General features: G+C 30.9%; 1 protein-coding gene across 4 annotated transcripts in view; it reads right to left on the reverse strand.

The window, feature by feature from the left end:
* LOC131849410 (CUGBP Elav-like family member 2) overlaps positions 1–27886 on the reverse strand; it is a 409465-nt gene that overhangs the window by 340194 nt on the left and 41385 nt on the right. For all 4 annotated transcript variants that reach the window (XM_059199486.1, XM_059199487.1, XM_059199484.1 and 1 more), the window contains one exon: positions 21308–21371. In XM_059199486.1, the coding sequence (XP_059055469.1) occupies positions 21308–21348 (41 nt within the window). In that variant the 5' untranslated portion in view covers positions 21349–21371. The remainder of the gene's footprint in view (positions 1–21307; positions 21372–27886) is intronic.

Genomic DNA, 27886 nt, shown 5'->3' on the forward strand with positions numbered 1-27886 from the left:
AGGTTGTTGTGCGTCTGGGAGATAGGACTTGTGTAAATAGTGATAGTGTAGACTTGACTATGTCAACTGAAGGAGCAAAAAGTTATAGGATGAGGAATAGAGAGGTATCGGGCTGTACTGAAGACATACCGCTGTACAGGTAGACCGTGTTACATATCTCAATTTGTAACTTTTCACTGCTCTCTTCCATTTCTCTATCTTTCATTATTTTTTCTATTCTAATCTCTTTAGTTCTGTGACTGTCAGACTATCGAGTATCTAGTACATATTTATTTTATATATAAGAGTCTATATATTTATGTAATTTATGATTGTATTTCTTAGATATATATTGTATTTATCGTTCTGTTTATAATTTTGTTGCATTTCACTTATCATTTATTATATTTGCACCGCCAATGGTTGTCTGGGTGAAAATGCCGTATGGTGTTAAGTCTGCCAAATGTACTTTACTATATTTTATGTATTATGTGTATTAAAGTTAAATAATTAAATAAAAAATAAAAATATGAAGTTCTCTTCGCCGAGGAATGAACGAAGCCGCAATGTCACAATTTTAATATAGTAGTTGGACAATTTTAATTGGAATATTGTTAATTTCATATTAAAACTGTAATACTCACTATTTTCTTATAGCAACTGTGGTTACATTATGGTTTCTAGCATACATTCGTTTTAGCATTGAACGAGGATGAACTCATTTTTTGTTATAGTTATAACAAAGAGGTGCTTATATATATATATATATATATATATGTATACTGAACCAGCTAGAATAGGAAAAGTAATATCACTTTCCTATTTATAAATTCTACTTACAAAAATCGTTATAAATATATAACGCTATTATAATAAATATGTCGATCAAAAATTAATCAAGGGAAATTGAGTATTCCAAATATACCTGCCTTTATTTAAGAAATAGATTTCGATTTTATACGCTTAGTAGATCTAAGACCTGGCACAACAACAGAGACAGCATCTTGGTTCAAAAATGAATAACAATAATAATTTCAGGACAATTCACACAGCGCCATCTAGATCCAAGTTAAGCTAGCTAAAGTTTGTGTTATAGGCCCTAGATACATGGTACAAATACATAGATATACTTTTTCCGTAAATATATAAACACCCAGAACGATACAAATAATCATATCATATCATACTCTTTAATATAAATATTTGTGCCATGCGAGGAATCGAACCCGCGACCATCGGAAGTAAGATGGTGTGTTAATAAGCTTGTGTGAGTTTCTTATCCTATTACGGTTGCGTTCCTTTACTGCGTGAATGGATAAATTTGATATAATCACATACGCTGTAGCTGTATATTATATAGAACTTGGACTCATATGGTATTTATACACTAAAATCAATATATACTTATGTGTATATACATGTGGCAATGAATATTTTTTTGTCTTCTTACCAGTGGTGAAATTGCGTTTATTTATATATTTTTAGTAAGTCTTTTAGACTTATATATATAAATAAAAGACTCAATACACTGGCATAGATATATGTAGATACAAAAACAATGAATAAATTTAAAACGAATACTTATATGAATATTAAAATTAATGGTCAATTTCTATTATATACATTACAGTTAAAATAGGTAATTAAGCTATTTATTATTAGATAACTACTAACTTATTAATTTTTAAAAGATTTTAAAAATAATAAATACTTTATTTGAAGCAACCAGTGAAAATACTAGGTCATGACATAACTTATAGTAAGTTGCAAAGAAATTAATTACTGAATATACATAAACAATTCCCTTAAACTTTCAAAATAATATGAAGTATGATTTTTTTGTTATTTACAAGAATATTCAAGCATGAATATATTATATTATTATAAATAATGGGAGTTCTTGGACTACGATAACTAAAATATACTATAAGAAAAAGTATTTATTAAGTCTTTTTATAGCAACCAATTTATTCGTAAATTTGAATACACGAAATTGAAAGTATTCTAGTATTATTTTCTCACTAATACATATATCAATCTTTTGTTTCAATATTTTTAAAGCCGTATTGTACATATAATGAAAAAGTCAAAGAGAAGATAGAAGTATAAACTTTAATATATAGAATGTTTGCGCAATACAAAAATACTACATAAATTATTCCATGTCCTACACTAGACAAGACAAAGTAAGAAATCGATAATAATTATTAAAGAAATTTATTGCAAATTTGATAATGACATATTGTAATTTAAATAATATTGTACAAATGATTCCATATTAAAAGAACTGCATTAGAAAGCGCCTATCAACCACGGTGCAGTCACGCATTCTGACCTTCTTCGGCCATGTATCTCGCCATGGTACTTACTCCATAGAGCGTCTCGTAGTGCAGGGAAAAATGGAAGGCACCAGGCCACGTGGTAGATCACCAATGAGATGGATAGATTAGATCAAGGCCGCAACTAAGTGCTCAGTTTACGAATGTACCCGGAAAGCAGCAGTCCGCGCCGAATGGCGCCGTATTACCAAAAATCTCACTCATCGTGATTCAAAGTGTTGACCACAACCATTTTGACAAGAGTATACCGAGTAAGAAGAAGAAGAAGAAATAAAATATTGTAATGGGTGAAACTGTGATTGTTATAGCCTATGCTGTAAATAATATAAATGACGTAGGGAAGTAACTTGAAACGGTCATGCTCGCTATAAAGTTCAATCTTATGTCGGCGTGGTGGACCAGGTCGACGTGCTAACTCAAATATGATTGAGTGCAATGATGGCTGGCTTATCCGTCATACTCGTGAGCGGGTGCTACTTGTGGGGACTGGTATGTTTGGGCTGCGATCTCTGATTAGTCTGGTAGTCACTCTATTCCCCCAATTTTGAATCTAAAATTCATCTGTATTATTAATATTATTGTATTGTAAACATGTATAACAAAATTCAAATAATGAAAAGAATAGGAGCTGAGTTTCTCGTTCTTCTCATCTCGAAATCCTCCCGAACCGACGGTATTTGACATATCATAAAAGTCTGTAGTAGACCTACATGAATAAAGATGATTAGAATTTGTGATATATTTAAAAAATAAGCATATTTTTCCAAAAAAATTATACTATATGTGTACATTGTACTTTCACATGAAAAATTAAATAAATAATGGTATGTGGATTTATCAACTTCCAATTCAATAAAATATAATAATAATAATACGACTTTATTCTTTATTAAATAAATAACCCTGGACAATTAACACAGCACCATCAAGTCCCCACGGTAAACAGATCTTGCGTTATGGGTATTAGACAAATGTTTGCAACGTGCGAGGAATCGATCCCGCGCCGCTAGGCCACTGAGACCGTCCAACAATCCATACATATATATACATAGAAAAATAAACAGTAAGTACAAGAGTGAACTTATCTCTAAAAGGAGATTTCTTCCATTAATATATTGTTCAAGACGTAAACTTTGTAATAAGTCATTTGCGTGGGTATATCATTCTCTGCCATTTGTACTGTAAAGTAGCTTGCTTTGTAAGCTGTGTTTTGCTTGCAGGGTGAGATTAGTCAGTGGAATTATAGATTAAGATGCATGATATCTTAGTCCGCTGGAATGACAACGTAACACGTATGTGTGGTTTAACTAGCGTCATATAATAAAGTGATGTCTCATACTTAACAGTATGAGTAATTAGCTACTACTAATCTTAACACTTGATACAAGTTTAAAAAAGTCTGTGTTTCACTTCCGAGAGTCGTGTCGAGAGTAGGGCACAAGATGGCGGCCTATGAACAGTGACTCGGACAAAATGGCATTATACGAGCACCCTCGAACAAAACGGACGCATAATGCACATGTATCAAATAATCGTGAATGCCTATATAATAAAATTTGGTTATTATTTTAATTACTCAATGTATGTGTTTATACACAAAAACAAGGACGTAAACATAGATATACTAATATTCCCTTATATATTAGAGGTATATAGATAATTTCATATGTCTATAATTTTATAATAATTGCTTATCAAAGGACGGTCTGGTACAATGATTACTACAATTTGTGTTTAACACGTAAATAAGCTTTAAGGTCTTAAAAATAGAAACTTGAGTATTGTTATTATAAATTTCACATACCATACAAAGTATTATATTTACGGTTTTTTATTATACTAAAACAAAAAATCGAGATTGCTTTGCAACATTTTTCAATAATTAAATTAATTAAAATTCTCTGTGCTTTCACGTTCCGAGTTAGAGTTAAATTTCCCCCGGCGCTATCTAAGTTTCATTACAGAGCGGACATGTTTGCTTTTGTTCTCAGGTCCGTTACCTGTTAGTATAAATAAGAATCTATTGTATATCCTATATATTTTAAAGAACCAAATTGAGTATTTATTTAGGCAGTGTATGCGTTTGAATGGAATGAAGATTTCAATTGGCCTATACTTTTTCATACATACTTCATTAGTATTAAATAATTCTTATTTAATTGACTTAAGAAAAATAAGAAGATTCTAAATTGAACTGTATTATGACATCAGGACTTTTTTCTACTTGAACCGATTTTGATGATTTTTTTTTTGTTTTGAATTCTGGCGCTTGTCATGACAATGTTACTAAAATTTAAAGAAGATCTGTCTTCTAATTTTAGAATAATCCTTCAAAATGTGATTGAAGGCGATTTATTTCGTGACCTGAACATATATGCTATATACATAACTAATATTATTTAACATTTTATTTAATAACATTAACTATTTGAAATTACATAACCGTTTCTACTTCACTCGAGTCGAATAATATTAAAAATTCAATTATAATGTGGAAAAATTATAATAGTTTTGAAAAAAAACTGATTAAAGCGAATATGGGGACTTCTGATTAAAAATACTGCTTCATAGAAAAGCTTCGAAACTGGACATTTTCCAAGAATTGATTAAAATCCAACCGACTGAATGGAGTAACTTTTTATGTTCATTGCATGCCGTTCGACGATCGTTCATTAAAGTATAAGCTTGAATTAATTTTATTCATCGATATTTTAGGTTTTTGCTGTACGTTCACTTCAGATATAAGTAACAGTTTCAGTATTTAAAAATTACTTTATATTGTTATCTTTTTATTTTTAAAACAATCAGAATGTTGACGGACTTTTTGTTAAAAATTAATAAACATTGAATGAATAGTAACAATACATAAAACCAGAATATCGATTATTATAGAGGAATTAATATGAACACATAGAGAATTAAATACAATATGGTATTCTATTGTATTTAATTAGAATACAACTGATGTAAATTTATTTATTTATTTATTTATTTATTCTTTTGTACATAAAAATGTATAAATTATTATACATTTTTGTGTGCAAAACCCTGAAATTCTTAATGCCTGAAATATAGGAGCCATTCTCTTCATACTTCTTTCTTTGCTTATATTTACACACATACATACTCACATGTATATTAAAGTTATAATAATTAATATAGAACATAATAATAAAATAAATAAATAAATAATCTCAGGACAATTCACACAGTGCCATCTAGACCCAAATTAAGCTACCTAAAGCTTGTGTTATGGGTACTAGACAACTGATACAAATACATAGATATGTTTTTTTTTTCTTAAATACATACATATTATACATAGAAAATACCCAGACCGATACAAACAATCATACTCATGAATACAAATGTTTGTGCCGTGCGAGGAATCGAACCCGCGACCATCGGAAGTAAGGCGGTGTGCTAAACCGCTAGACCACCGAGGCCGTCAAATAATGTAAGTAATAATAGTAAAAGATATCTTATATCTATAAATAAGCTTAATATTCTTTTACGAACAGAGTACATTATAGTACATCAAAAATAAATCTCATAATATCGAAACAATCTCTCAAGAAATATAGTAAGATATATTCTCTGCAGTGTAACAAGGCCTAATGTTACGGGACGATTTCCCTCCCGACTTTTTTAGTATATCAAACTTCACTCTACACCGGGGTCGATAAGGTTGCTCTCTCACAGTATTATCATGTCCTTCATACGGCCGCTCTAATGCTTTTTATGTTTTTATTCCATTACTTTGAGGCCGTCCATGAGTGTGCGTCGTGTCGTTAAGGTGACTTACTGCCATAGGTAATGCTTGCGTTACGTTTTATTTTAGTGTATTCTTCATTCTCTTGAAGGTGAATGAGAATAAAGACCCATAGTTTGTTGTTACGATAAGTGACTCACTAACTTTTTCTTGAACGTAGGCAGTAGTGTGAGTTTTATATAGGTTTGAAAGAAGAGTCTAAACTATTATTATAAAGAGAAAATCATTGCGATTTGGAAATTAGTTCAATATTTATAAGATAAATTAGTCTAGTGATTCAGTGAATTAATCTAATCATAAATGGACATATGTATATCCAATTAAGATCTACAGTCCCAAAATTACATGCAAGCGAGCAGTTAAAACCGAAGCTGCGTAAATCGGTACCATTTCTAACTTTTCAAATAAGAGCGCCGTAACTGGATGTCCTTTCTAAGAGACAAAATTGACGATAACATCATTATCTATCTAATCACTATGACTTATTTTCTCTTATTAATTGTTTAACCAGTTGTTGTATATTGAATGTTTTTTCTATTTTATTATTTCATTGATTAGTGCTAATCGGTGGTTTGTATTCACACACTTAAACTTAAATTGTAAGTAAGAATAAATTATTTAAAAGAGCAACACACAAGTTTCTTGCTTGTTCTTCTTGTGATGTAACAGCATTCCGAATGAGCGGTAGAATGAAAAAAAAATGTTATGATTATTCTAAAGTGCTTCAATGTAAGTTTATTTGAATAAATGATTTTCTATTCTATTCTATTATCACTTACTTTAGAATACAGATTTAGATATTTTTATTGATAAGAAACTCAACAGTTGCGCATATTTTTAAAAATGGAATTCTACAAGATTACGTATTTGTGCAACTACAATTTCAACAATGCATCGAATAAATAAACCTTTTTTCGCATCGAGGTTTAATAAAGTTGATAGCACACGACAGCTCATTTTCCTCGCGAATATAAACAACAATTTCCGATTAACAAACGGCGGATTCCGCTCGCGAATGCAATAATTTTAGTTGCGAAATTGTTTGGAACTAATTAAATTATGGGGTCCCCATAAATAACAAACTAATCCCGGCTAGGCGGCGACTGTTAATTAAACAAATTAGTTGAGAGTTGGTTGTAAAATCTCGCGACAGATTCCAACTGAAGAGTGCGGCCCCAACGTACGTGAGCAATTTACTAATGCACAGACGTCGGTGTGCCTATAGCAATGGGGGCTAAAATTGAGGTTCATAACACAGTGATTGAGAACAGCGGACTTGTCAACGAAAGTACGGACAGAGATGAGGATGAACGACTTATGTATAAAATATTAATCACTAAAATAATACTATGTTCTTCTTACAGTACGGGTAAAGATCATTAGATCGAGATAAGGAGACGAGTGTAATCAGTTCACTACTTTACAAAAAATATGTAAATGTAAATAAATATAAATCAAATTAAAGAGTTCAATGTTTTTATATTGAAAAATTCAATTATATACACTTTAATATATAAATTAAGTATTATTATCATATTACAATTAAATTATCCCACAGAATAGTCCTCGTTACTGTATCGTTTAACATTTCCTTTTTCTCAAAAATTGTAATTACTTCAACTAAAATAATTGTCAATTCAGTCAATCACAGTGCATATGAAAGGTGTAATTAGAAGTAAATAATCGCTATTTCTAATAACAATGGCCACACCCGACATGTTAGCACACTGCTCAACGTATGCTCTCTATCACATCGTATTTGCCACTTTCATTACTGTTATTAAAAAGTAAAGAAAAATCTGCATATCAATTACATTAATTAAAAGTCTAGTGTTTCATCAATATTTGTAAATGAAAAATAATATAGAAGTGACAGTCCCTGTCGCTGGAAAGAGCTCAATAATATTGACACAGTAGTCAACCATTCACGTAAAACAATATGTAGTATTAAAAAATGAACAGTAGAAAATGAGATAGAAACATAACACAAAAACATGATATCTTATAATAATGTTAATTTCTTAATCTCACGAAGACATCTCTTTACGTAATATAAATACTACTCTTAATACTACTTTTGTGGCAGCAAGCATACGGCCCATCTGATGGTAAACAGTTACTGTTGCCTTTGGACGTCTAAATTCTGCGGGTATCACCTTGGGAGCTTCTTAAATAAATAGTGTATTTAATGTAAAATAATGTGGCTTAATAATCGTAGGAAAGATTTACATAAAACCCATGCGGCCAAAGCAATGGGTAAAGTTAAGTTTTAATAACCAAAATATGTCAGACAAATTAAATTTCACTAATAAGTTGGTATAAAACTTTACATTAAAGGCACTAGCCGTTACAACAGGTGGATAGACGGTAATGCATTTTTAATTATACTTCTTTTCTTGTTTTATGATTAAACTTTAATACACCAAAGCTCCTTTATACATTTAAACCCCTTAAACTTAATGAGATTCATTTTGAATTAAGTAACACATTTACAAAGTTAATATTTATTAAATAACTTTAAAGTTAATAGACAATTTCAAATATTTTATACAATGTAATGTTTGAATCTACTATATTGGATGCTTCATATTTTGAATACATACCTACAAATGAAATAATAAAGAAATAAATGCCTGTTGTTGTCTAAGAGATTACTAAAATTGGGAATAGCAATAAAAAATATATAGATAATAATAACATAAGTCCGTATTGAATCTGTAATTCTACATGTTTCTTTGGTATTGGTACTTTTGCTATGGTAAGTTTTCCCCAGATTTTCACTTCTAAATCTATATTGATTAATTCTGATACAATTGTAGACTTATCTACACTCCAATGTCTTAACATTGGAAAAGAATTTATATGAGAAACTCATAATTTTTCATACAGTACATATTTATGAAGTTACAGGCAACATTCAGTTTTTAATAATAATTATATTAAAGATTTTTATGACTAAAATAAGCCATTGTATAGTCGAAAGCCATATATTTTCAGTCATATAATGAAATGACGAATGAGGTATTGGGTTTCAAATAATTGATGACATTTTATGCCGTATAGTGCAAATATATTTTTTAATTAATGGCAGCGAGGTAGGCATGCCAGCATATGAATGGGTAACCATGTTTGTTATTAAAATAAAGGTAATTACGAAACGTATCATTACAGAGGATGCTGTGCATTCATAATTACATATTTATACGATAAAATGGCGAATGTAAAAAATACGTTTTCGAAATTTAATAAATTACTGTTTCATATGTTAACATTGTGTTATATTTCATAAAACAAAAAAATAAAACTATTGACTAAAATGACTAATTTGATCAGAATTTATTCTACGTTTAGTTTGAGTAGTCTTACTACCTACCTACTAATTGTTACCCGTGACTTCGTAACATCTGTAATTTAACTTTTCAAATTTTATTCAAATAAATAAAATTTTTAAAAGTGCCCTTTATTACTTCTTATAATATTAGCTATATTCGAGTAAAAGTCTTGTCAAATTCGTTAAAGTTTCAGAGATTAAAAAGAACAAACAGAGAGACTATTTTTATAAAAAACTTTGCTTATATAATACAGTATAATATACATTTAGTGAAAAACTGTTAATTCGAAATTACAAAGAGACGCTATTACAATTTTATTTATTAGTATAGATATCATCCACGAAGCATCTAGTTCGTAATATATATATATATATATATACATACATATTTCGGTTAGAGTGTGAGATAAAGCAGGGAAATTATAGGATACAGAGGATTAATATAATACTGGTGTCACGAATAACATAATATTCTAGTGTCAGTTGATGACGTATGACCATGATATTGTTCATGTACATAAACGACGTTTGCAAATCTATTAAAATAGTTGAGGTCCTGACTCAGATTACTTTATATAAAGTCATTTGTCTGAATTCATTACCGAATAATTATTATTCGTTGTTCTTAATTAAGAAGACATGCTTATATATCTGGATTTGTAAAATACCTACCTTGATTTAAAGCGTTGTGTACATAATTGAAAATTGTCCCACGCCAGGTCACCTCGTCCTAACCAGGCTGGAATGGCGGATTTAATAACAGATAACAGTAAACGGCCCCCGGTTGATGGCTTAACAGGAGATTTAGTTAACGGCTAACCTTTAAACTGAGCCTACAAAATACGCAGACACAGATTATTTGGAAACGTCTATTGTAAAGTGAAATAATCTATAATATATATAGTTCCTAGTTGTACTTTATAGATATCAAATATTTCTATATTATGACTATCAATCCGAATATTATTAGGCGCTGAAAATTATTCAATCATGTGCTTTGACGTATCGGCCTCTATGCAACTGTATAGCTCTATATAGTGAGGGTCCCGGATGCCCCGGAAACCACAAGGTTTCTTAGTATCTGAAGACACATTACTACAGAAGAAGAAAGAAGTACAGAAGTACACATAAGCTGTACGAATATCTTTACTAATAATACAAATGTAAAATTGAGTTTACTGGTGATACTACCGGCTATATTACAATCAGTTATTCCGATAACGCGGACAAAGTAACGGGTAAAAACTACTTTATATACATATATACTGCAAAACCAGCGAAAATTCAGTAAAGATGGTTACTATGCAAGAAAATGTGTTGGAATGCCTTCGCTATGATAGATCCGCTTAATCGTTGCATGCCAAGATATAACTTTTGCATTGTAATTCTGCATATCTACGCATTTTATTCGTTAAAGGAAATATGTGCAAAGTCATTGCTGAGCTGATGCAAAGGTCCTCACTTTACTAGGAATTTAAACATCAACCAGTGTATACTTCAAATATCAAGACTGGAATAATTTACACTGGTCGTTTATTCATTGAAATTATTTCTTTAAAAAAAAATCGAAACACTAGAACTATATATTAGCAGTGATCACTGTTCAATAGGAATATTATTCTAAATTCGTATTCTCTATTTCATTATTTTTGGAGTTAATATACTCACTGTATTAAATCTTAGTATATAAAAGATAAGGCCATTCCATAATGTTGTATATCCATAAGAAAACAATTTTAACAGTTTCAAGCGAGGTGTCAGCTAACAAGTATGCTGGCTTGATGGCGAAAATATTCATGCATATTATTTTGTATAAACCCAAAGTGGGGTCCTTTTGTTTGTTGTCATGGTTTAATAGATTTTGATCAAATTTTTATATTCGGTTCGCATAGCCACAGAATAATAATATTACTATGTGGAAAGAGAATTTAAGAACTTAATTTTTATTACAGTTTTAAATAAACATTTCAAGGAGTTGACAAAAAGACAAAACGATTGTAATACTTAAACAAATAATTTAATGACATAAACTTATTCTTCAAGTCTCGCCAGCGATATCCTATCATATAAATTTTACACACAGTAATATATAAATTAATTAAAATGGAATTTATTGATCTCAAAAATATTATTGTAATTACAATAGTTTAAAATAAAAGTGATATAAAAATATAGGAAATATGACGGCCTCGGTGGTCTAGCTACTATAAACATACTAATAATACTCTAAGGCATGACCTACTTACTTTCCAAATTTTATTCGAATTATATTTGGATTAACAAATATGTATCTATACACCGTTTTTGTATTATAATTTTGTAATAGTAGACATATATTTGACGACCTCGGTGGTCTAGTGGTTTAGCACACCGCTTTACTGCGGATGGTCGCGGGTTCGATTTTTCGCATGGTGTAGATATTTGTAGTCATGAAACTGTTTATATCGGTCTGGGTGTTGTCTATGTATATTATGTACGTATTTACAAAAAATACATCTAAGTATTTATATCAGTTGTCGTTGTTGTAGTACCCATAACAAAAACTGCTTAACGGAACTATCTAGTCCCACTGTAAGTAGAGTTTGCGTTATCCATCATGGTGGACAATTAACACATCGCCATCTGGTGCTGTATTAATTGTAAGTTTTTTTTTTCGAACTACTCTAATGCTGTTGTCTGCAGCTGACCTTTACAGCTTCACCGGACGATAGGGGGCTAGGTACCCCAAACCCGCGGAAGGACTTATGGAGCGGCTGAGGGCCAACTCCCGCCTGACGGATACGACTTTAGTCTAGGGGTTCGAGCCTCGGCTCAGGCCGTCGTAATATCGATCCCCGTTTGAATTGGACTGGGCTCGATCGTAGGAGCTAATTGTGAGGTAAATATAATAATAAGAGGATTAGTACCTGGCATCTTAGATTAATCAATAAACTGTGTTTAGGAGTAAATGACGACATGATATCTACTATGGTGTTGTTCATGTTCAGTGACTGTTACCACTTACCACCAGATGGACTGTCACCTTTTCCAAAGTGATAATGCATTATAACAAATAAAGCAAACACTACAGACTCTATGTTACTCTGATGAAATGACTCTATGTAAGTATATAGTTTAACTAACGCACAAATGTCTACTCCTAATCTATGTTAAGACGTTAAGATAGGTCCCTTCTATACGGATCCCTATGATAACGTCATCTATGTATTTAAGGCAATATTAACATGTACATAGTCGTTGACAAGTCTCACAAGTTAGATTCAAGGGTTCTCAGTACTCAACAAGGCATACTTGGACGATAAATCCAAGTTCTAATCACTTTTTAGTAATCTGTTAGATTTAGTCTTAATGATGTACCATGACCAAAGTATTTTTTATATTTTCTTAAAGCGGTCTAATAACTATTTTTATTATATTTATGATTAACTAGTAATACAGTAGTATAGTGTAATATTAAAAAATCTTCGCCAATATATTTATACCTGTTAGAGTAATTTGTTCTTTGAAATATAGTATTTTCACTGTGTATCTTTCAATATTATTAAAGTAATGTATCATGTTTATATAGTAGCAGTAGATTAAATCCATGCCTTAAAAAGATTATGTCCAGCCAGAGGAATAACGCTGACGAATATTAAAGTAAGCCTCGGTGGTCTAGCGATTTAGCATACCGCTATTCTTCCAATGGTCACGGGTTCGATTCCTCGCACGGTCGCAAACATTTGTATTCATGAGTATGATTGTTTGTATCGGTCTGGGTGTTCTATATATATTATGTATATGTATATATTTACAAAAAAAAGGATCTAAGATAATAAGATTAATATCAGTTACCACTAGGTAGCTTATACAAAGCATAAGCTCTGCTCACCGTGGGACTAGATGACGCTGTATTAATTGTCCGAGGTTATTATTATTATAAAGTCATTTATTTATATTACATATATATATATATATATATATATATATATATATATATATATATATATATATATATATATATATATTACCTAAACCACAGTGCCATTAGCAGGCTGTGAAGCAATATGCCTTTTCTCAGTAGGTAGTAGTATACATTTTTTTTATTACTAACCCTAATAATTACATACATTAATCCATAATACAAACATACTCACTTTTATTCCTATCCATAACTAATGACAGTTTTTTTCATAATAAGTTTACCTTGTCGTGACTTTCCAATTATTCAGTCTGAATAATATTGTCTAGAAACTTCGAAAGTGCTTTGTTATGTTGCAAAAATAAATATGATTTACAGCTTATCGTTGTTAAAAGTACCTAAAGAAATATGATGCTATAAGTGTTTCAAAACTTAACCAATTATAAATTTAAAAGTCGATATCTTTGTTTACTATGAGAATATAGTGAGTTTATTCATTTATTAAAAAAAGAAATGCATTTAAATATTGTCTATTACCTACTTTGACTAAAGATATCACTATATGATGTTATTCCGGAATTATTTAATAATATTATCCGAAATTCTTTCTTTATTTTAAAACTCTACTGACTATTGTGGACAAGTGGGTGGTGAGTGGACAATACCACAATAGTAATGTAAAGACAAAAACAATAACCTACTGTTGCTGTGGAAATAGGTGAGATTGTGGTACCCACACTATTCTTTTTTTGTTGTTGTTGTTGTTATTATCATTTATGTATAAACTTCTATTTCTACCACACCACAATACCTTTCAGTTATTCAAAGGTTGACTGGGAAGAAACCCCTTTTTTTTAGGGTGAGTACAAAGGCGGTACAATTTATTTCTTAAGATCGCTATTTATTTTTGAATGTTCTTACTGTAGAATAAACTGTTACATACAAAACAAACACTCTATAAAACGTCTACTATCACTAAAATTTGCCGGTACTACAAGTGATATGACATGCACATTGCCGTATTATGTTATAATAACTACTATATTAGTATTCATGTACAACAGAAATGATAGAAACGACTGTCACGTCTAATTTATTGAATTCCATAATAAAGAGGCATGCAATGAAATAAAATATAAAAAATTCAAGAAAACAATGTCGGAAATGTCACAGTTGCCTTGAGTCCCCAGATGTTCCTTGTCTGATTTCTCATAAGACAGCGTATCCTATTTTGAAGCGCAGGCAATTGCTTAGATTATGTGCAACTTATTATTTTTACCTTATCACAAAAAGACGAATAACTGTAGATTTTTTTAGTAATCATATTATTATATATATGGTGATTGTGATTCTATTTTAATTCAGCTATATAATGTAACGAAAATAAGATTTTAATTTTAAGAGTTATTTGAATATAAGGATAATTTTTACTCAATCACGTTTGAATTTGAATACAATTCCATGTACCGATTTATTGACATTTTTCACACTTTTAACTTCATATGAAATACAGTATGAGAGTTCATATAATATTGTCTAAACAAAAACATATTTGCAAAAGACAACATAACAAACTTTTTCATATCTAATGCTATTTCTAATTGTATTTGTATTTTTCTAATATTATATATTGTAATATTTCTAATGATATTTTTTCGTATCTATTTCTTATCTAGACAATTATTTTGCCATGCTGACATATTTCCTTTCCTCCCTCAGGATCTATAAGCAACGGTATGCACGAGAGAAAGCCTAAGGAAACGTCTGCTAATAATATCAAATTACATCCCTGATTGACTCCTCGCCTTCCAATATAAGGGTTCTGTAATTCTATCACCCCTACCATTACACAGATGTACTAGACGGCGCAGCCTCTAACTGTCTCGATCCCTAACGAGGTGCAGCCCTATTCATTTTCTTGTTAGACGAGTACTGATTCGTATTCATTCTATACAAGATAATAATACAACTGAAGCCTTGCGTCTATGATGATTGGAATATACAAAGAAATCATGAGCTATTTTATCTCCTTTCAGATGTAATGTAAGTAAGTTTCATGCCCAGAGTTAGAGATCATTAAAGTTATTTTGCATAATAGCAAGTCTGAGAATCTCGTGGTTTGTAGTTTAGTATTTGCCTTCGATACTAAAGGTTGTGAGTTCAAATCAAAACAATATAAAGAAAAGTATGTCAATTACTTCAATTCTTTTCTATCAAACTCTTCAGTGATGAAAATATTGATACATCGCTACTGTATGCATTATTACCTACTACTAAGTAGGTAGTATTAATATATTGTTTAAAATTTGACGCGGTCATTATTTATACGTATAATTAGTAAAAATCACGGGATCTTACCACGTTTTATATTTATTTGCTGAGTTCCTGATATTTCGGCAGTGTTTCAACTGCCATGATCACGGGTAAACAGTTAACCCGTAAGATTCCGTGATTTTTACTAATTATAGGTAGTATTAATATTAAAATATAAGTGTAATATGTATATACATTTGTAATAATAAGTATGACTCGTTATTCAAATTTGATACTCTTTGCTAGCAGGAATAGTGTCAAGTTGTCAAATTGTCAAACATAAATTTAACGATCCCTTTAAAACTGAGAGCTGATCAGATTTGTAATCCAGCAAAAAGTACATATAACTAAAAATATATATTTTTATTTGAAAAAGTTAAAGGAATATGCTCAAATTGAACCAAAAATCTACATTGAAAAAAAAATCTTGCATGACAATGAGGGCATTGTCTTCTGTTATATCTAACATCCTATATATTTTAGACATGCCTTAAAACCATTTAGGAGTAGTTGATAGATTCTAAATAGTCAGTTATCACTGAATTACTATCAACTCTACAAATATATAGAAACATATTTATATTTAATTAAAAAAAAAAAAATATATATATATATAAATTATCATAAATATCAGCATTATTAATACTTTTTTCATATACCTAAACTAATTATATTATTTACGAATTGGGATAGCAGGCTAAAATTGTCTATTACACTACATCAGGAAGTGGTCTGATTATCTAGTAATTGCACGTTTCTCAATGCTCTAATGACTTATTACTTGCAAGCTGATGCTGCTATCACTTCCAATGCTGGCGCCAACGGATATTGAGAAAATATTAAAAGCCAAGGCACCGAGTTTATTGACTGTCTCCCTACTGTACTTAGGCTTCCTAATCAAGCCAGGTAATACCGGCCGCTCCACTGATTGGATATCGACCGTCTGCCCGTTAGTTCTGCTGTTGACGCTCACTTTTCGCAGCTCGTTGGATTTATAGCAATGTTTTCTAACCTTAATACCATGCCCCACCTCAGCCTTTCCAAAACACTTATGCCCCTCGCCTCTTCCCTATGTAACATATCATTACATGATATAAAACTAAGTCGCTGTTGCTGCCTGGCCATCCCAATGTATGCTTGAATCTTTAAAACTACGCAACGGATTTTGAATCTTTGAATTTTCTTTTTAATAGATAGAGTGATTCAAGAGGAAAGTTTATATATATTATACATGCCGTGCAAAGCCGGGTTTGCACGGCATGTATAATATATATGTGGTTTAGTTTCTTTTTTATATTTATACTAGCTACTCACGCTAGTATAAATATAAAAAAGAAACTGTTCACTTAAGAAACTTAAACAATAGGTTTTTTGAATTTGTTATCGAAACAGTAAGTAAATTTTCAAAACATAATGAAAAATTTAAATTTATATACCATATAATTTTAATAAACAGTCCATTTTCGAATTACCCCCCGTAACAATCATATTGCCCCCCTGTGGAGCATGGGCCCCACGACGGGAAACACTGATTTATAGTCTTGAGTCATCATAATGTTTTAATTGCACAAATAAAGGTTCCAGACAACACTATACTTTCGGATGGTCGTGTGTTCGATTCCTCGCACGGTGTAAACATTTTGTATTCATGATTATGATTGTTTATATCGGTCTGCATTTTTTATATAAATATTATGTCCGGATTACCAAAAAAAAGTAGCTATATGTTGTATCAGTTCTTCTGTACCCGTAACATAACACTGCTCTGCTTAGATTGATACTATATGGCGCAGTGCGAAATATCCTGAGGTATTATTAATATTATTTACTAGCTGTGCTGTTTCACCCGCGTTAAATTTGAATATACAAATTTCAATGAAAAATATCATCTATATGTTATTCTTATATATAAGCTATTAATATATATACTGTAAAGTTTCATCAAAATCCATTTAGTAGTTATTTCGTAAAAGAGTAACAAACATCCATCAATACTCACAAACTTTCGCGTTTATAATATTAATAAGATAAGATAATTCAACTGACGTATCATTAATAACATTGATTGGAAGATACTGCAAATAAAATAACCTTATTATGTATTAGTAACTAAGTTTATGCAAACACAAACCACGTAACCAGCAATTGATACTAAATCAACATAAATAGAAATAAAACGCGATCCATTCTACTATAAAAAAATAGAAGACTTTTAATAACACATATTGTTTATTTCAATGTAATCATCTTACATGTACACATGTACGTTAAATTTAACAAATTAGATTGCCAGCATGGTCGATGCACGTGTATAAATAATTCTACATTCTCCTATACTTAGGTATAACAACGCTAACGATGCAACTGCATTACACTGAAGTTCTGTATTCACGCTCCGAAGGACCCCAGTTCATGTTACACATGTGGCCTTTACGTGCTATTGTTGTACAACCTATCTTTGGAGTTTGGTACAAATTATAAGCATTGGAAAATATTTAATGCTATAAATTATATATATAACTAATAATTAAATGATAACTTTAAAAGTTTTCTATTTATTTCGATGTTTTTAAATTAAACCTAAACGTTTTTCTTTTTTTTCACACTTAAGAAATTATTCATATATCGCCATCTAGCGGCTTTCTATATATAAATTGCGAAACATGACCCTTATTATATTAATTGAAATTGTTTTATATTTGTATCACAACTTTGATAGAAACACTTTCATGCAGTGTTACATAATTGGCCTCCAGGTAAATCTTAATTAATATATAATTAAAAAAAAAACATCTTATCATGTGATTGCATAAAGAATTTAAAAAATGTTGTAGTTTCCCTTAACATTGAGACAAGTTTATAGTTTACTTTCTAAATGTGGTGTCAGTTAATATTGTATTGCACTTTGAATCCCGGTCAATCAATTTACTTCAGTCAAGGAAAATGAAGTCATTGCTAGAAATTAAATAATATTAAAACGACCACCAATAAAATTTAAAAAACCTGTCTATCTGGTCACTTGTTTACTATACATGTGTATATACATATATAATTACATACATATACATATATAATTTAATTGCAATCAAGGTACGGACGAAGGTTTAACCGAAATTTCATTTACTTGTATTGATTCAGATAACCCTTGCTGTAACGAACCGTAATGGAGAGTGATCCGAACACGAGAACATAACCGTATGTCATTCAGTAAAGTAAACTAGTATTGGTCTACCAAATCAGAGGACAAGTTCTAGATCGTGTCGGCTCAGATTTGACTCAAGTGCCAAGTCCGAGCGGAAAATGTATGTTAATAATCGCCTTATCCTTTTGCATAACCTATAAAAACCATTTATTTAAAAATATATCTAATCTAGAAAAATATCGTGTATAAGAAAAATAATTACTTTTTGTAATTTACTAGTATCATGTAATATTATATATTCTGTGCTAGTATGCAAATAATAAACCGTATTTTATGTATGCGTTAAATTGTATTGTCTAAATAACATATATAACTATTTAGTTCATCATCATCATCATCATCGCAGCCCGGAAGACGTCCACTGCTGCAAATAGGCCTCCCCCAAAGATCTCCACGGCGATCGGTCCTGCGCTGCTCGCATCCCATGCCTTCCAGCGATCTTGACCAGATCGTCGGTCCACCTTGCTGGAGGCCTTTCCACGCTGCATCTTCCGGTCCGTGGTCGCCACTCGAGGACTTTTACTGCTATTAGTTAATAAGACAGAATTACACGCCTGCAGAGAAACTCCGACAGGAGGTTTGCAGGACAGTGATTGTAAACACTGTAAAAATAGGAAAATAAATATTTTTATCTATCTATCTATGTAGGCAGAGTGAGTATTAAGCTGTGTTTTATGTGGAGGCAGAGTCGATTCTATATTTATTAAAAAAAAATATTACCAGGAACATTTGTTTGTACTACAATAAGAATTGAAAGAGTTGAGGCTTAGTGCTTAAGCTCTGGTCATGGAAACATCGATAACAAATTAAATTAATCCGAGCACCCGCGCCGCGGCGTTAGGTTTCAATTAAACGAAGCGAAATTTCAAGTGTTCCTATTTGCCAAGCCGTCGATTATCGACAGCGACTTTGACTACTCCTTCTGGGATTGTGGTCGTGAATATATGTCATGTGTGTTATTTTCCACACGTGTACCCCATACCGGTAGCAACATATGTTCCCCAGCTATTGCAGTACATAATACATTTGTTACTCCCGCGAATCATATTTCCGACAATATCATTTCGTGAGTCGACGTACCATGAAATACGTCTTGAGTGACTCGGCACAAGATGCCGCCACTAAAAACGGGAAGCTTGTTATACACAGACATACTAACGATTAATACTGTTTCCGGTGCTATAAAATTTTAATTGGTGTATAACTCAAACCTTAAAAAAAAATGCACTTTCTGCCGTGGACAATGAACATCTGAAATTATGAAATTGCTAAGTTTAGAGTAACTTTCACTAGGTATGAGATATAACATAATTGTTTAAACCGTTACGAGATTTTTAAACATATATTTCTATTATTACATTTTAATAGGTAAAACATAATTCTTATATAAAAAATTAGGCACTTTAACTAGTACATTTATAAATAAAATGTAAAACAAGCAAAACGAAATAAATTAAAGAATACTTTTATGATATCTCATTATTTTTTTATGCATCAAAATTGATGATGATATGATATGATTTATAATATTAAAATACCTTTGTAATTATTACGACAAACTTTACCACTCGTTAATTTAAATGTTACGCTCGTTTCATAGCTTTATTTCGCTACGCTATGTGTACTACACGCACCCCCCAACTCGTCCTTTCGAACTGCTTCCGTTGTAATATTTTATCCCTATTTCTCCCCAAATCATGGAACTTCTTTTACAGTGATTTGATGATATTGCACTTTGACGAACCGTGGGGATGTGGAGAAAAAAAAGAAAAACAAGATGGATGATTTCTGGCGAACGAGTGTTCCGGAGGGTCGGACAAGAGCGGTCAAATGCCCTTTAGTATGAAATTGAACACTTACAGTGATTACTTTTTACTTGCTATTGTTAAAAAAATAGTACTTAAAAACTGTCTAGATCTTGGTATTTGAACTACGTCGTTTATAGTAATCCATAGTTGCGCAACAGTTATTCAGTTAAATTTAATAACAGTTTATTTGCGTATATTAAGAAAAAATAAATATTACAAATTGTTATTGTTATATACAATATATACAAAACAGTGTATTTACAAAAACAATTATACATAACCATAGGTTACTTATAACTGTGACAATTGTAAATAATTATGTCAAACTTAAGAGTGGAAGATATGAATTGAACAAAAAATATTATATTCCATAAATAAATCTACACTAATCTCATACCGTTTACAAAGAACTTGTTTGATTGAACGTGCTAATGTTATTTTAAACTGAAAATTAATTTATGTGTCAGATATGCCTGTTCATCCAGGAAGATTATAGACTTTATAATATCACATAACAATCAATAAGAAAAAACTGTCGATTTTTTTTTTGAGAGCATCTACTCTCTAATATGACACAGCGCAAGACTCGTTAGAACACTCGAGTTAAATAATAAAAATAGTTATCATTTATGTGAATAGTCCAGTAATTTGTCCAGACATACCTGTCAGTGCCCCCAGCCATCTTGTAGTCTTGAATTTCCATGTCACCAATATACTGTGTAAAATCTGAAAGTAACGGAATTTCGTTTTTAGATATACAAAAGAAGGTGATTATAAATTGTAACTATGGGTATAAAACTATGAGATTTGGTATCACGCAACGGATTTTGGTAAGGCTTCCACGATTATTTTAATAATTTCATAAGAATGGTTTATATTTGTAATATATACATATATATGGCCTCCATATACTGTATCTTTATTCGTATAAAGTTGAGGCGGATAGTTAGTGTATTCGAATTAATAATAATAATATAATAATAACCTGTACAGTGCCATCTAGTCCCAATCTTAGCAGAGCTTGTGTTATGAGTGCTAAGACAATTGTTATAAATACTTACATTCTTTTTTTAATTAATACTTATATACTGAAAAACACACAGACCAATACAAATAATCATAATCATGAATACAAATTTTTGCACCGTCCGGAATCGAACCAGCGAGCATCGGAAAGTAAGGTGGTGTGCTAATAAACCGCTAGACTACAGAGGCCGTCAATTACCTTTCCATTCGAGATATATGATATCTTTATGACTACCTTTATCTCAGGAAAACAGACAAAGTCGTAGGTAACAGCTGATATGTAGTAAAAATAGAATAAGCAATAAATAATAGTTATAATATATTTTATTGTTATATTATGTTATCTTAATTGTTTACCTCCCCTGCCATTACCAATATACCCGTACAGGATGCTCATAACAATATCGAAATATCGGATACTCACAAAAAGATAATCACAGTAAATATCCTGTTACATATTCTGTGTAATATTATTGTAACATTTGATGATTGGTGATTATAGTTGAGTTATGTATGAATCATGTATTTATTCATTTAGTCGTTATATAGTCGTATATAACATACTAATTATTCCTGCGACTTCGTCTGCACTACATACATCTCTTATTAGATGTAGATTATGTTCGTCCCCGTGATCGTAATCTACCTTTCTATCTTTCATTAAGTTCCATTTTCCTCTTAAGTAATAAAAAAGTAATACACGGTTAGACATATTTTTGCATTTATAATATGAATTATTTTGTAATAAAATGTAAGTTTTATAGAATTCAGATTTATATTCATACTATACTAAAAGCCAAAGTATCTGTTTATCCAATCTGGATATCCGTTAAGAATCCAAAATTATTAAATTATTTATTAAATATATTTTGTACAAAAAAGTTGCCAGTGTATAATAAAAATGAATAATTAAAAACTCCAGTAATTATCCATCTGAACAGGATACGTTTGAATGCGTTATGAACGCCAGGCTTTTCATTATTGAATCACAAACAATGCCACAATAATATGTCATATATACAATATTCAAACAAGGCGGAGAACAAAGGGAGCGTAGTACGATAGTCGAATTATTTATAATTCGACGATTTTCGACAGCATCCACATTCGCACCCTTTGGCGAAAATACGACTCGATTCCGTATTCGAATCACGGCCATCGAACGTCCGGGCGTACGACGCATCACGCGCGTTGTGGCCACGCGCTAAATGAATATTGACATCCAACTAGAGAACGGATTGAATTGATAATCGACTAAGTATCAAACTAAATTCAACTATTTCATAAATATATTGTTATACGAGTCAGTAGATATAGGACCGTAAATGAATATTGACAAGTGAAAACTAAATTAAAGCTGACTGAGTGCTGATAGATTATTACTTTACTTTATTATTTTCATACCTATCAATTTAAAAATAACTTATATTAGATTCTTTTGAATATTTTGTCAATTTCATATTTGTAATTTAAAAGAAAGTAATGTTGATTTATTTTTAACAGATAAATTTATATTTTTAGTGGCATACTTCAAATAATGATATACAGACAAGGAAATTATGATGATGAAAATTACATATTTTAAATAATGTAATTAAAACTGCTGCTGCTAATACAAATAATAATTTAATGCTAAAATCTAAGGATAAAATCTAAGAATCTACATATTAAAAATAATACTAATTAATTTTATTGCAAATAGAATACTACATTAATTGTATTTTAACAAAATATCATACTCAAGAATTTATACTCTTAGTCAAACTTTCATCAATCATCGTTCACTCAAAGATTTATCTATAGAAAACGCTTCCCGCATTAAGTTCTTGTAATTTTATACAACGAAATTAAATAGTACATTTTAAATTTAATAAAACATTTTAAGATTACCGACCAACCGACACTCATTTGTCAAAAGGGAAGGCGAATATACAGACAGAATGACAAAACCTAGCAATAAAGAATGCGACACACCTGTATAATTTGAATGGCAAACAATGACGGTGTCGCGCGACGACCCCGAAATTGAAACGGATAGCGCCATCTGTCTTATATATTTTTCATAATTTCCAAGTAAATAATTTTGTCCATTTTGCAAGATAATAGAGGGGGCCACGGGGGGGTAAGCGGGAGGTTAATGAATGGTACAGATTTTGCATAATTAAAAGGGGTGCCTCAGATGATTGCTTATTTCAATGACTAATGGTTCCGTTTGCGCGACGGCGTCGGGTCTGTATCGTTATTTATTTAAGAAGGCATTTTTGCGGAAAGCTTTCAGGAAACGTTACAGTCAGAAAGTAATTACCCTTGAAAGGTACCTCATGAATAGGACAACAGCTACGTGAATTAAAATTCACTGTTTCCGTCGTACATAAATAATATTGTTGTTTATTTCTACAGAATACTTTTATACGATGGTGATATTAATAATTTTATACTCTTTCTTCAATGTTAGTTATGTACCGCTTTTACATATATCTTACTGTAATACTTTTCTAGGGTTGGCGATTTGAAACCACTCATGACACAAATATTTATAAGACTGTTTGTAATTAAGCAGTGAGATAAACAGAGGGAATGTTATTTTCTGTAAGTTAAAATAAAATAAACTATTATTTCTTTTAAGAAAGACCAGTCAGACTAAAATTCCTTAGTGTTTTGTATATACTTCTGTATCCAGTGCGTGCCTCTGATGACGCTGGCATAAATGATAATAAAAATTGCGATCTACTGTGGTAGATGAAGCATTATATGAAGAAAAAAAAACTAAAATTATAAAGCGATGCGAAAAGTGAAGGATTACTCATGGTGGAAGTCATTGAGAAAAGGCAATTTAATCAAAAGCAAAATGTATACAGAAATGATTACGACGCTGTAAGTTATTACTTGAATTTTTACTTAGTCCGTGACTATACATAATTACAATATTACCTAGATATTTTGAACAGATTTTAGAAGTTTCGAAGGGTACCGGAGCCATAAAAAGCTTACTGTTTTTTGGAAGCCTGTCGCAACGACGTGACGAGGGCGCCAGAGGTACCGCTCGTAAATCATTGCAGTCTACCATACCGTTTATTGTCAGGTTTGGCTTAACTAGATTTTGTGTCTACGTGATTCCCAATTCCAATTTACGTCAATATCTGATTAATCTGTATTGGTATGAATTAATTTAGAAATTGTTTAAATTCTTTCTGATTTTAATTAAAGATATAGCATCTATTTTTTATTATTACTTTAATAATATATATATATATATAATATAATATATATATAATAATATATATATATATATATATATTACACAAAACACAGTGTTTGTATAGATAGCTGTCTAGTGTCGTTTATATATATATATATATATATATATATATTATAAATAAATAAACAATACACACAGTTCAGTCTAACTCCAAACTAATAGTTTTGATATGCTTGATAGGGAAAACTACGACTGGTCAAGATAAATTATTTATTTCAAATATAAATTACATATTGTACAAAAAGCTTTACAGTATATTATTGTATTATATTATGGCCATTAAATGGCGATCGGATTTATTATAAATACTACATTTTAATAACAAATAATTAATTATATATTATTTGCTATAAATTCATATATAATTGATAATAATATAACAGATATAACAATGTATCACATATGTAATAGTTAATATAGACGTTACAACAAATATTCACTAATAATATATATAATGATAATTATATCAACATATAAAATAATTATTATTGACTATATTTCCAATAATACCGTCCATCTATATAATTATAACATTTGTTTAATATATTATTTTCAGCGAATTAATGATTAATTATTATCGTTATATTTGGAAAGAGTATGTCAGATGCATTTCAGTAATTACAGATTGACATTTACTACTTACCTCATTCTGATGGCTGTATAGAATTGAGCTTACCATATGATAGTAATGCTTAGTGAAACGCTATATTAGTGAAAGTATAAGTATATAAGTGTAATATAAGTATTTATAGTCCATACTTTATACTAAAAAAATTAATGTTCTATTTAACAATTCAATTGAACTAAAATTATATAAAACTAATAAGGGTGCAATAGTGGCAATAGCAATGGATGTAGATTCAATAACGGTCGGAAATTGATCATTAAATAGGTCTTAACGCTTCCAGTAACGGTGGTCAGGTTTGAACTGAATATTTGTGGTCTCATATATGCTAATGGTTATACAAAATAATATAAATCCATTAAGTAATGAAATTGATTTCCGGAAATACCTAACCTACCTAACTACTAATTCAATAAAACATAAATTATTTTATTATTGAACACAAATTTTACTCATAAATTATGATGTCTAATTATACCTTAATCAACAGGTTTAATCAGCTTTTCCAACATTATGACATCACAACAAAAAAAGAAAAGTAGGCAATTTTGCGCACCAATTCCTTCTCAACTCGAATAAAAGGAAGCAATTGGTGAATTGGCATTTTTATTCCATTATAATTGCTGTTCCTTTCTTTAACTTTATAAGAACTTAATGAAGACAAACGAAATCATTCCCCCGAAGAAAAAGTTAGCAAATTTCTTCGAACTTGATAAATTGAACCTTTCTCGATTTTCCACTCGGGTATCGAGAACGTAAGTGCCGAACGTTATCGTTCTATCGAAATTTATTAAGCGCCACATTTCACTTGAAATTTTAGTATAAGGGAATTGGAAAAAACAAGCTCGTAAAAATTTTCACAGTATTCGAATATTTCTTAGGACTTTGCCGCCCTTTGTACATTTGCACGTACTTCAAGGTGCTAGAAAATAAAAAGAGAGAAAACGCGTCAAGTTCAAATGCTGAATGAAATATTCGACATCGCCAACTTTTTCAGAGTAATTGACTGAGGTGTTCGATAAAAAAAAGTAGTGAAAAATATACTGACACCGATATATTACTGTTCAGAAACTTTCGCCGAAGTTTTGTAGTGCGCACATCAATTTCGAGTGTCTTGTTCGTTTATTTTGTTTCTAGCAGTACCTTATACAAAATGATATATTATTACAATGTTATATGTAATAAGAAGCGAAATGTTGATAAAATAACAAAATAAAAGAGCAATCTCTAAAATAGGACGCTTAGGAGCTTAGGGAAATCGATTCTAAATAGAAATAGGCCAAGGTTGTAAATATCCTGCATGTCTACCAGATTTCGAGCAAATTAAGCCCTGTTGTTTAGGTAAATAGATAAATGTATTTTAACATCAACAGAATAAACGAAGTAAACTACTGCAGGAAACAACATATTTATATGTCGTAATAAGAAAGGCACACACATATGCACTTAAATTTTAAATCTCTGTTACAAGAAGACAAACTAATTCAGCGACAATTGAGACGATCTATAAAAGATCAATGAAACTGATATCTAGGTTATAAAAAACGTAATCCCATCATAGACGTCACCAGTATCGTAGTCAAATATTATTTTAGTTGACTTTGTACAAAGTCATCAGATAATGAAATGGTGCACCCGCCTGCGCTAACAGGCACCAGTGGAAGATGATAAGATGGGAATGAGGTCAGTTCAATTAGCCCATCGTAATAAATTCATCTGGAATTTATCACGGTGGTTTCCAGGGGGAACCGCGTCGAGGTCAACCTGACATGGTACATTGCTAGCAATGGGGTCGAGAGTCCACATTACTAACAATCCTTTTCCCCCCATATCGACGATGTTGACCATATAACATGAGTTGACAGCTTATTTGCCATTAAAAAAAATACATCCATGTGACTAGGGCATCTTGATTAAATGGGACTAAAAGTAATTTACGTCCTTATCCATTTTAGTTACTACTGAGGCAATAGGTTCAGTCCTTGAGTAACAATAATATACTATAACTCACGTTCAAATTGAATATTAAGAAATCCAGGTACCTATTCTTTAAAAAGCTGTTCAGTATCCGTAGATATGCAGTACAGGAAAATGAGAGAAAAATCACATTTTGCAACAAATCACGTTTTCTACAAAGCATCGAATCAAAGTAGTCACGTTTTTTGTGCTCCAATGATTTATTTGAACCTTTGCTCTTTTGCATTCGCCTTTATTCGGACTATCTCTACACCCGCCCTTTTAGTCAAAGCTATTAGGGCGCGTTTAAAATACAGTCTCTAAAATCGTTTACAGTATTTAATTAAAAAATATTATATTTGCTATGGTGTGAGT

The sequence above is a fragment of the Achroia grisella genome, unplaced genomic scaffold (assembly GCF_030625045.1).
Source record: "Achroia grisella isolate CSIRO2021 unplaced genomic scaffold, CSIRO_AGI_Agris_v1 utg642, whole genome shotgun sequence".
In the NCBI taxonomy this organism is placed as follows: Eukaryota; Metazoa; Arthropoda; class Insecta; order Lepidoptera; family Pyralidae; genus Achroia; species Achroia grisella.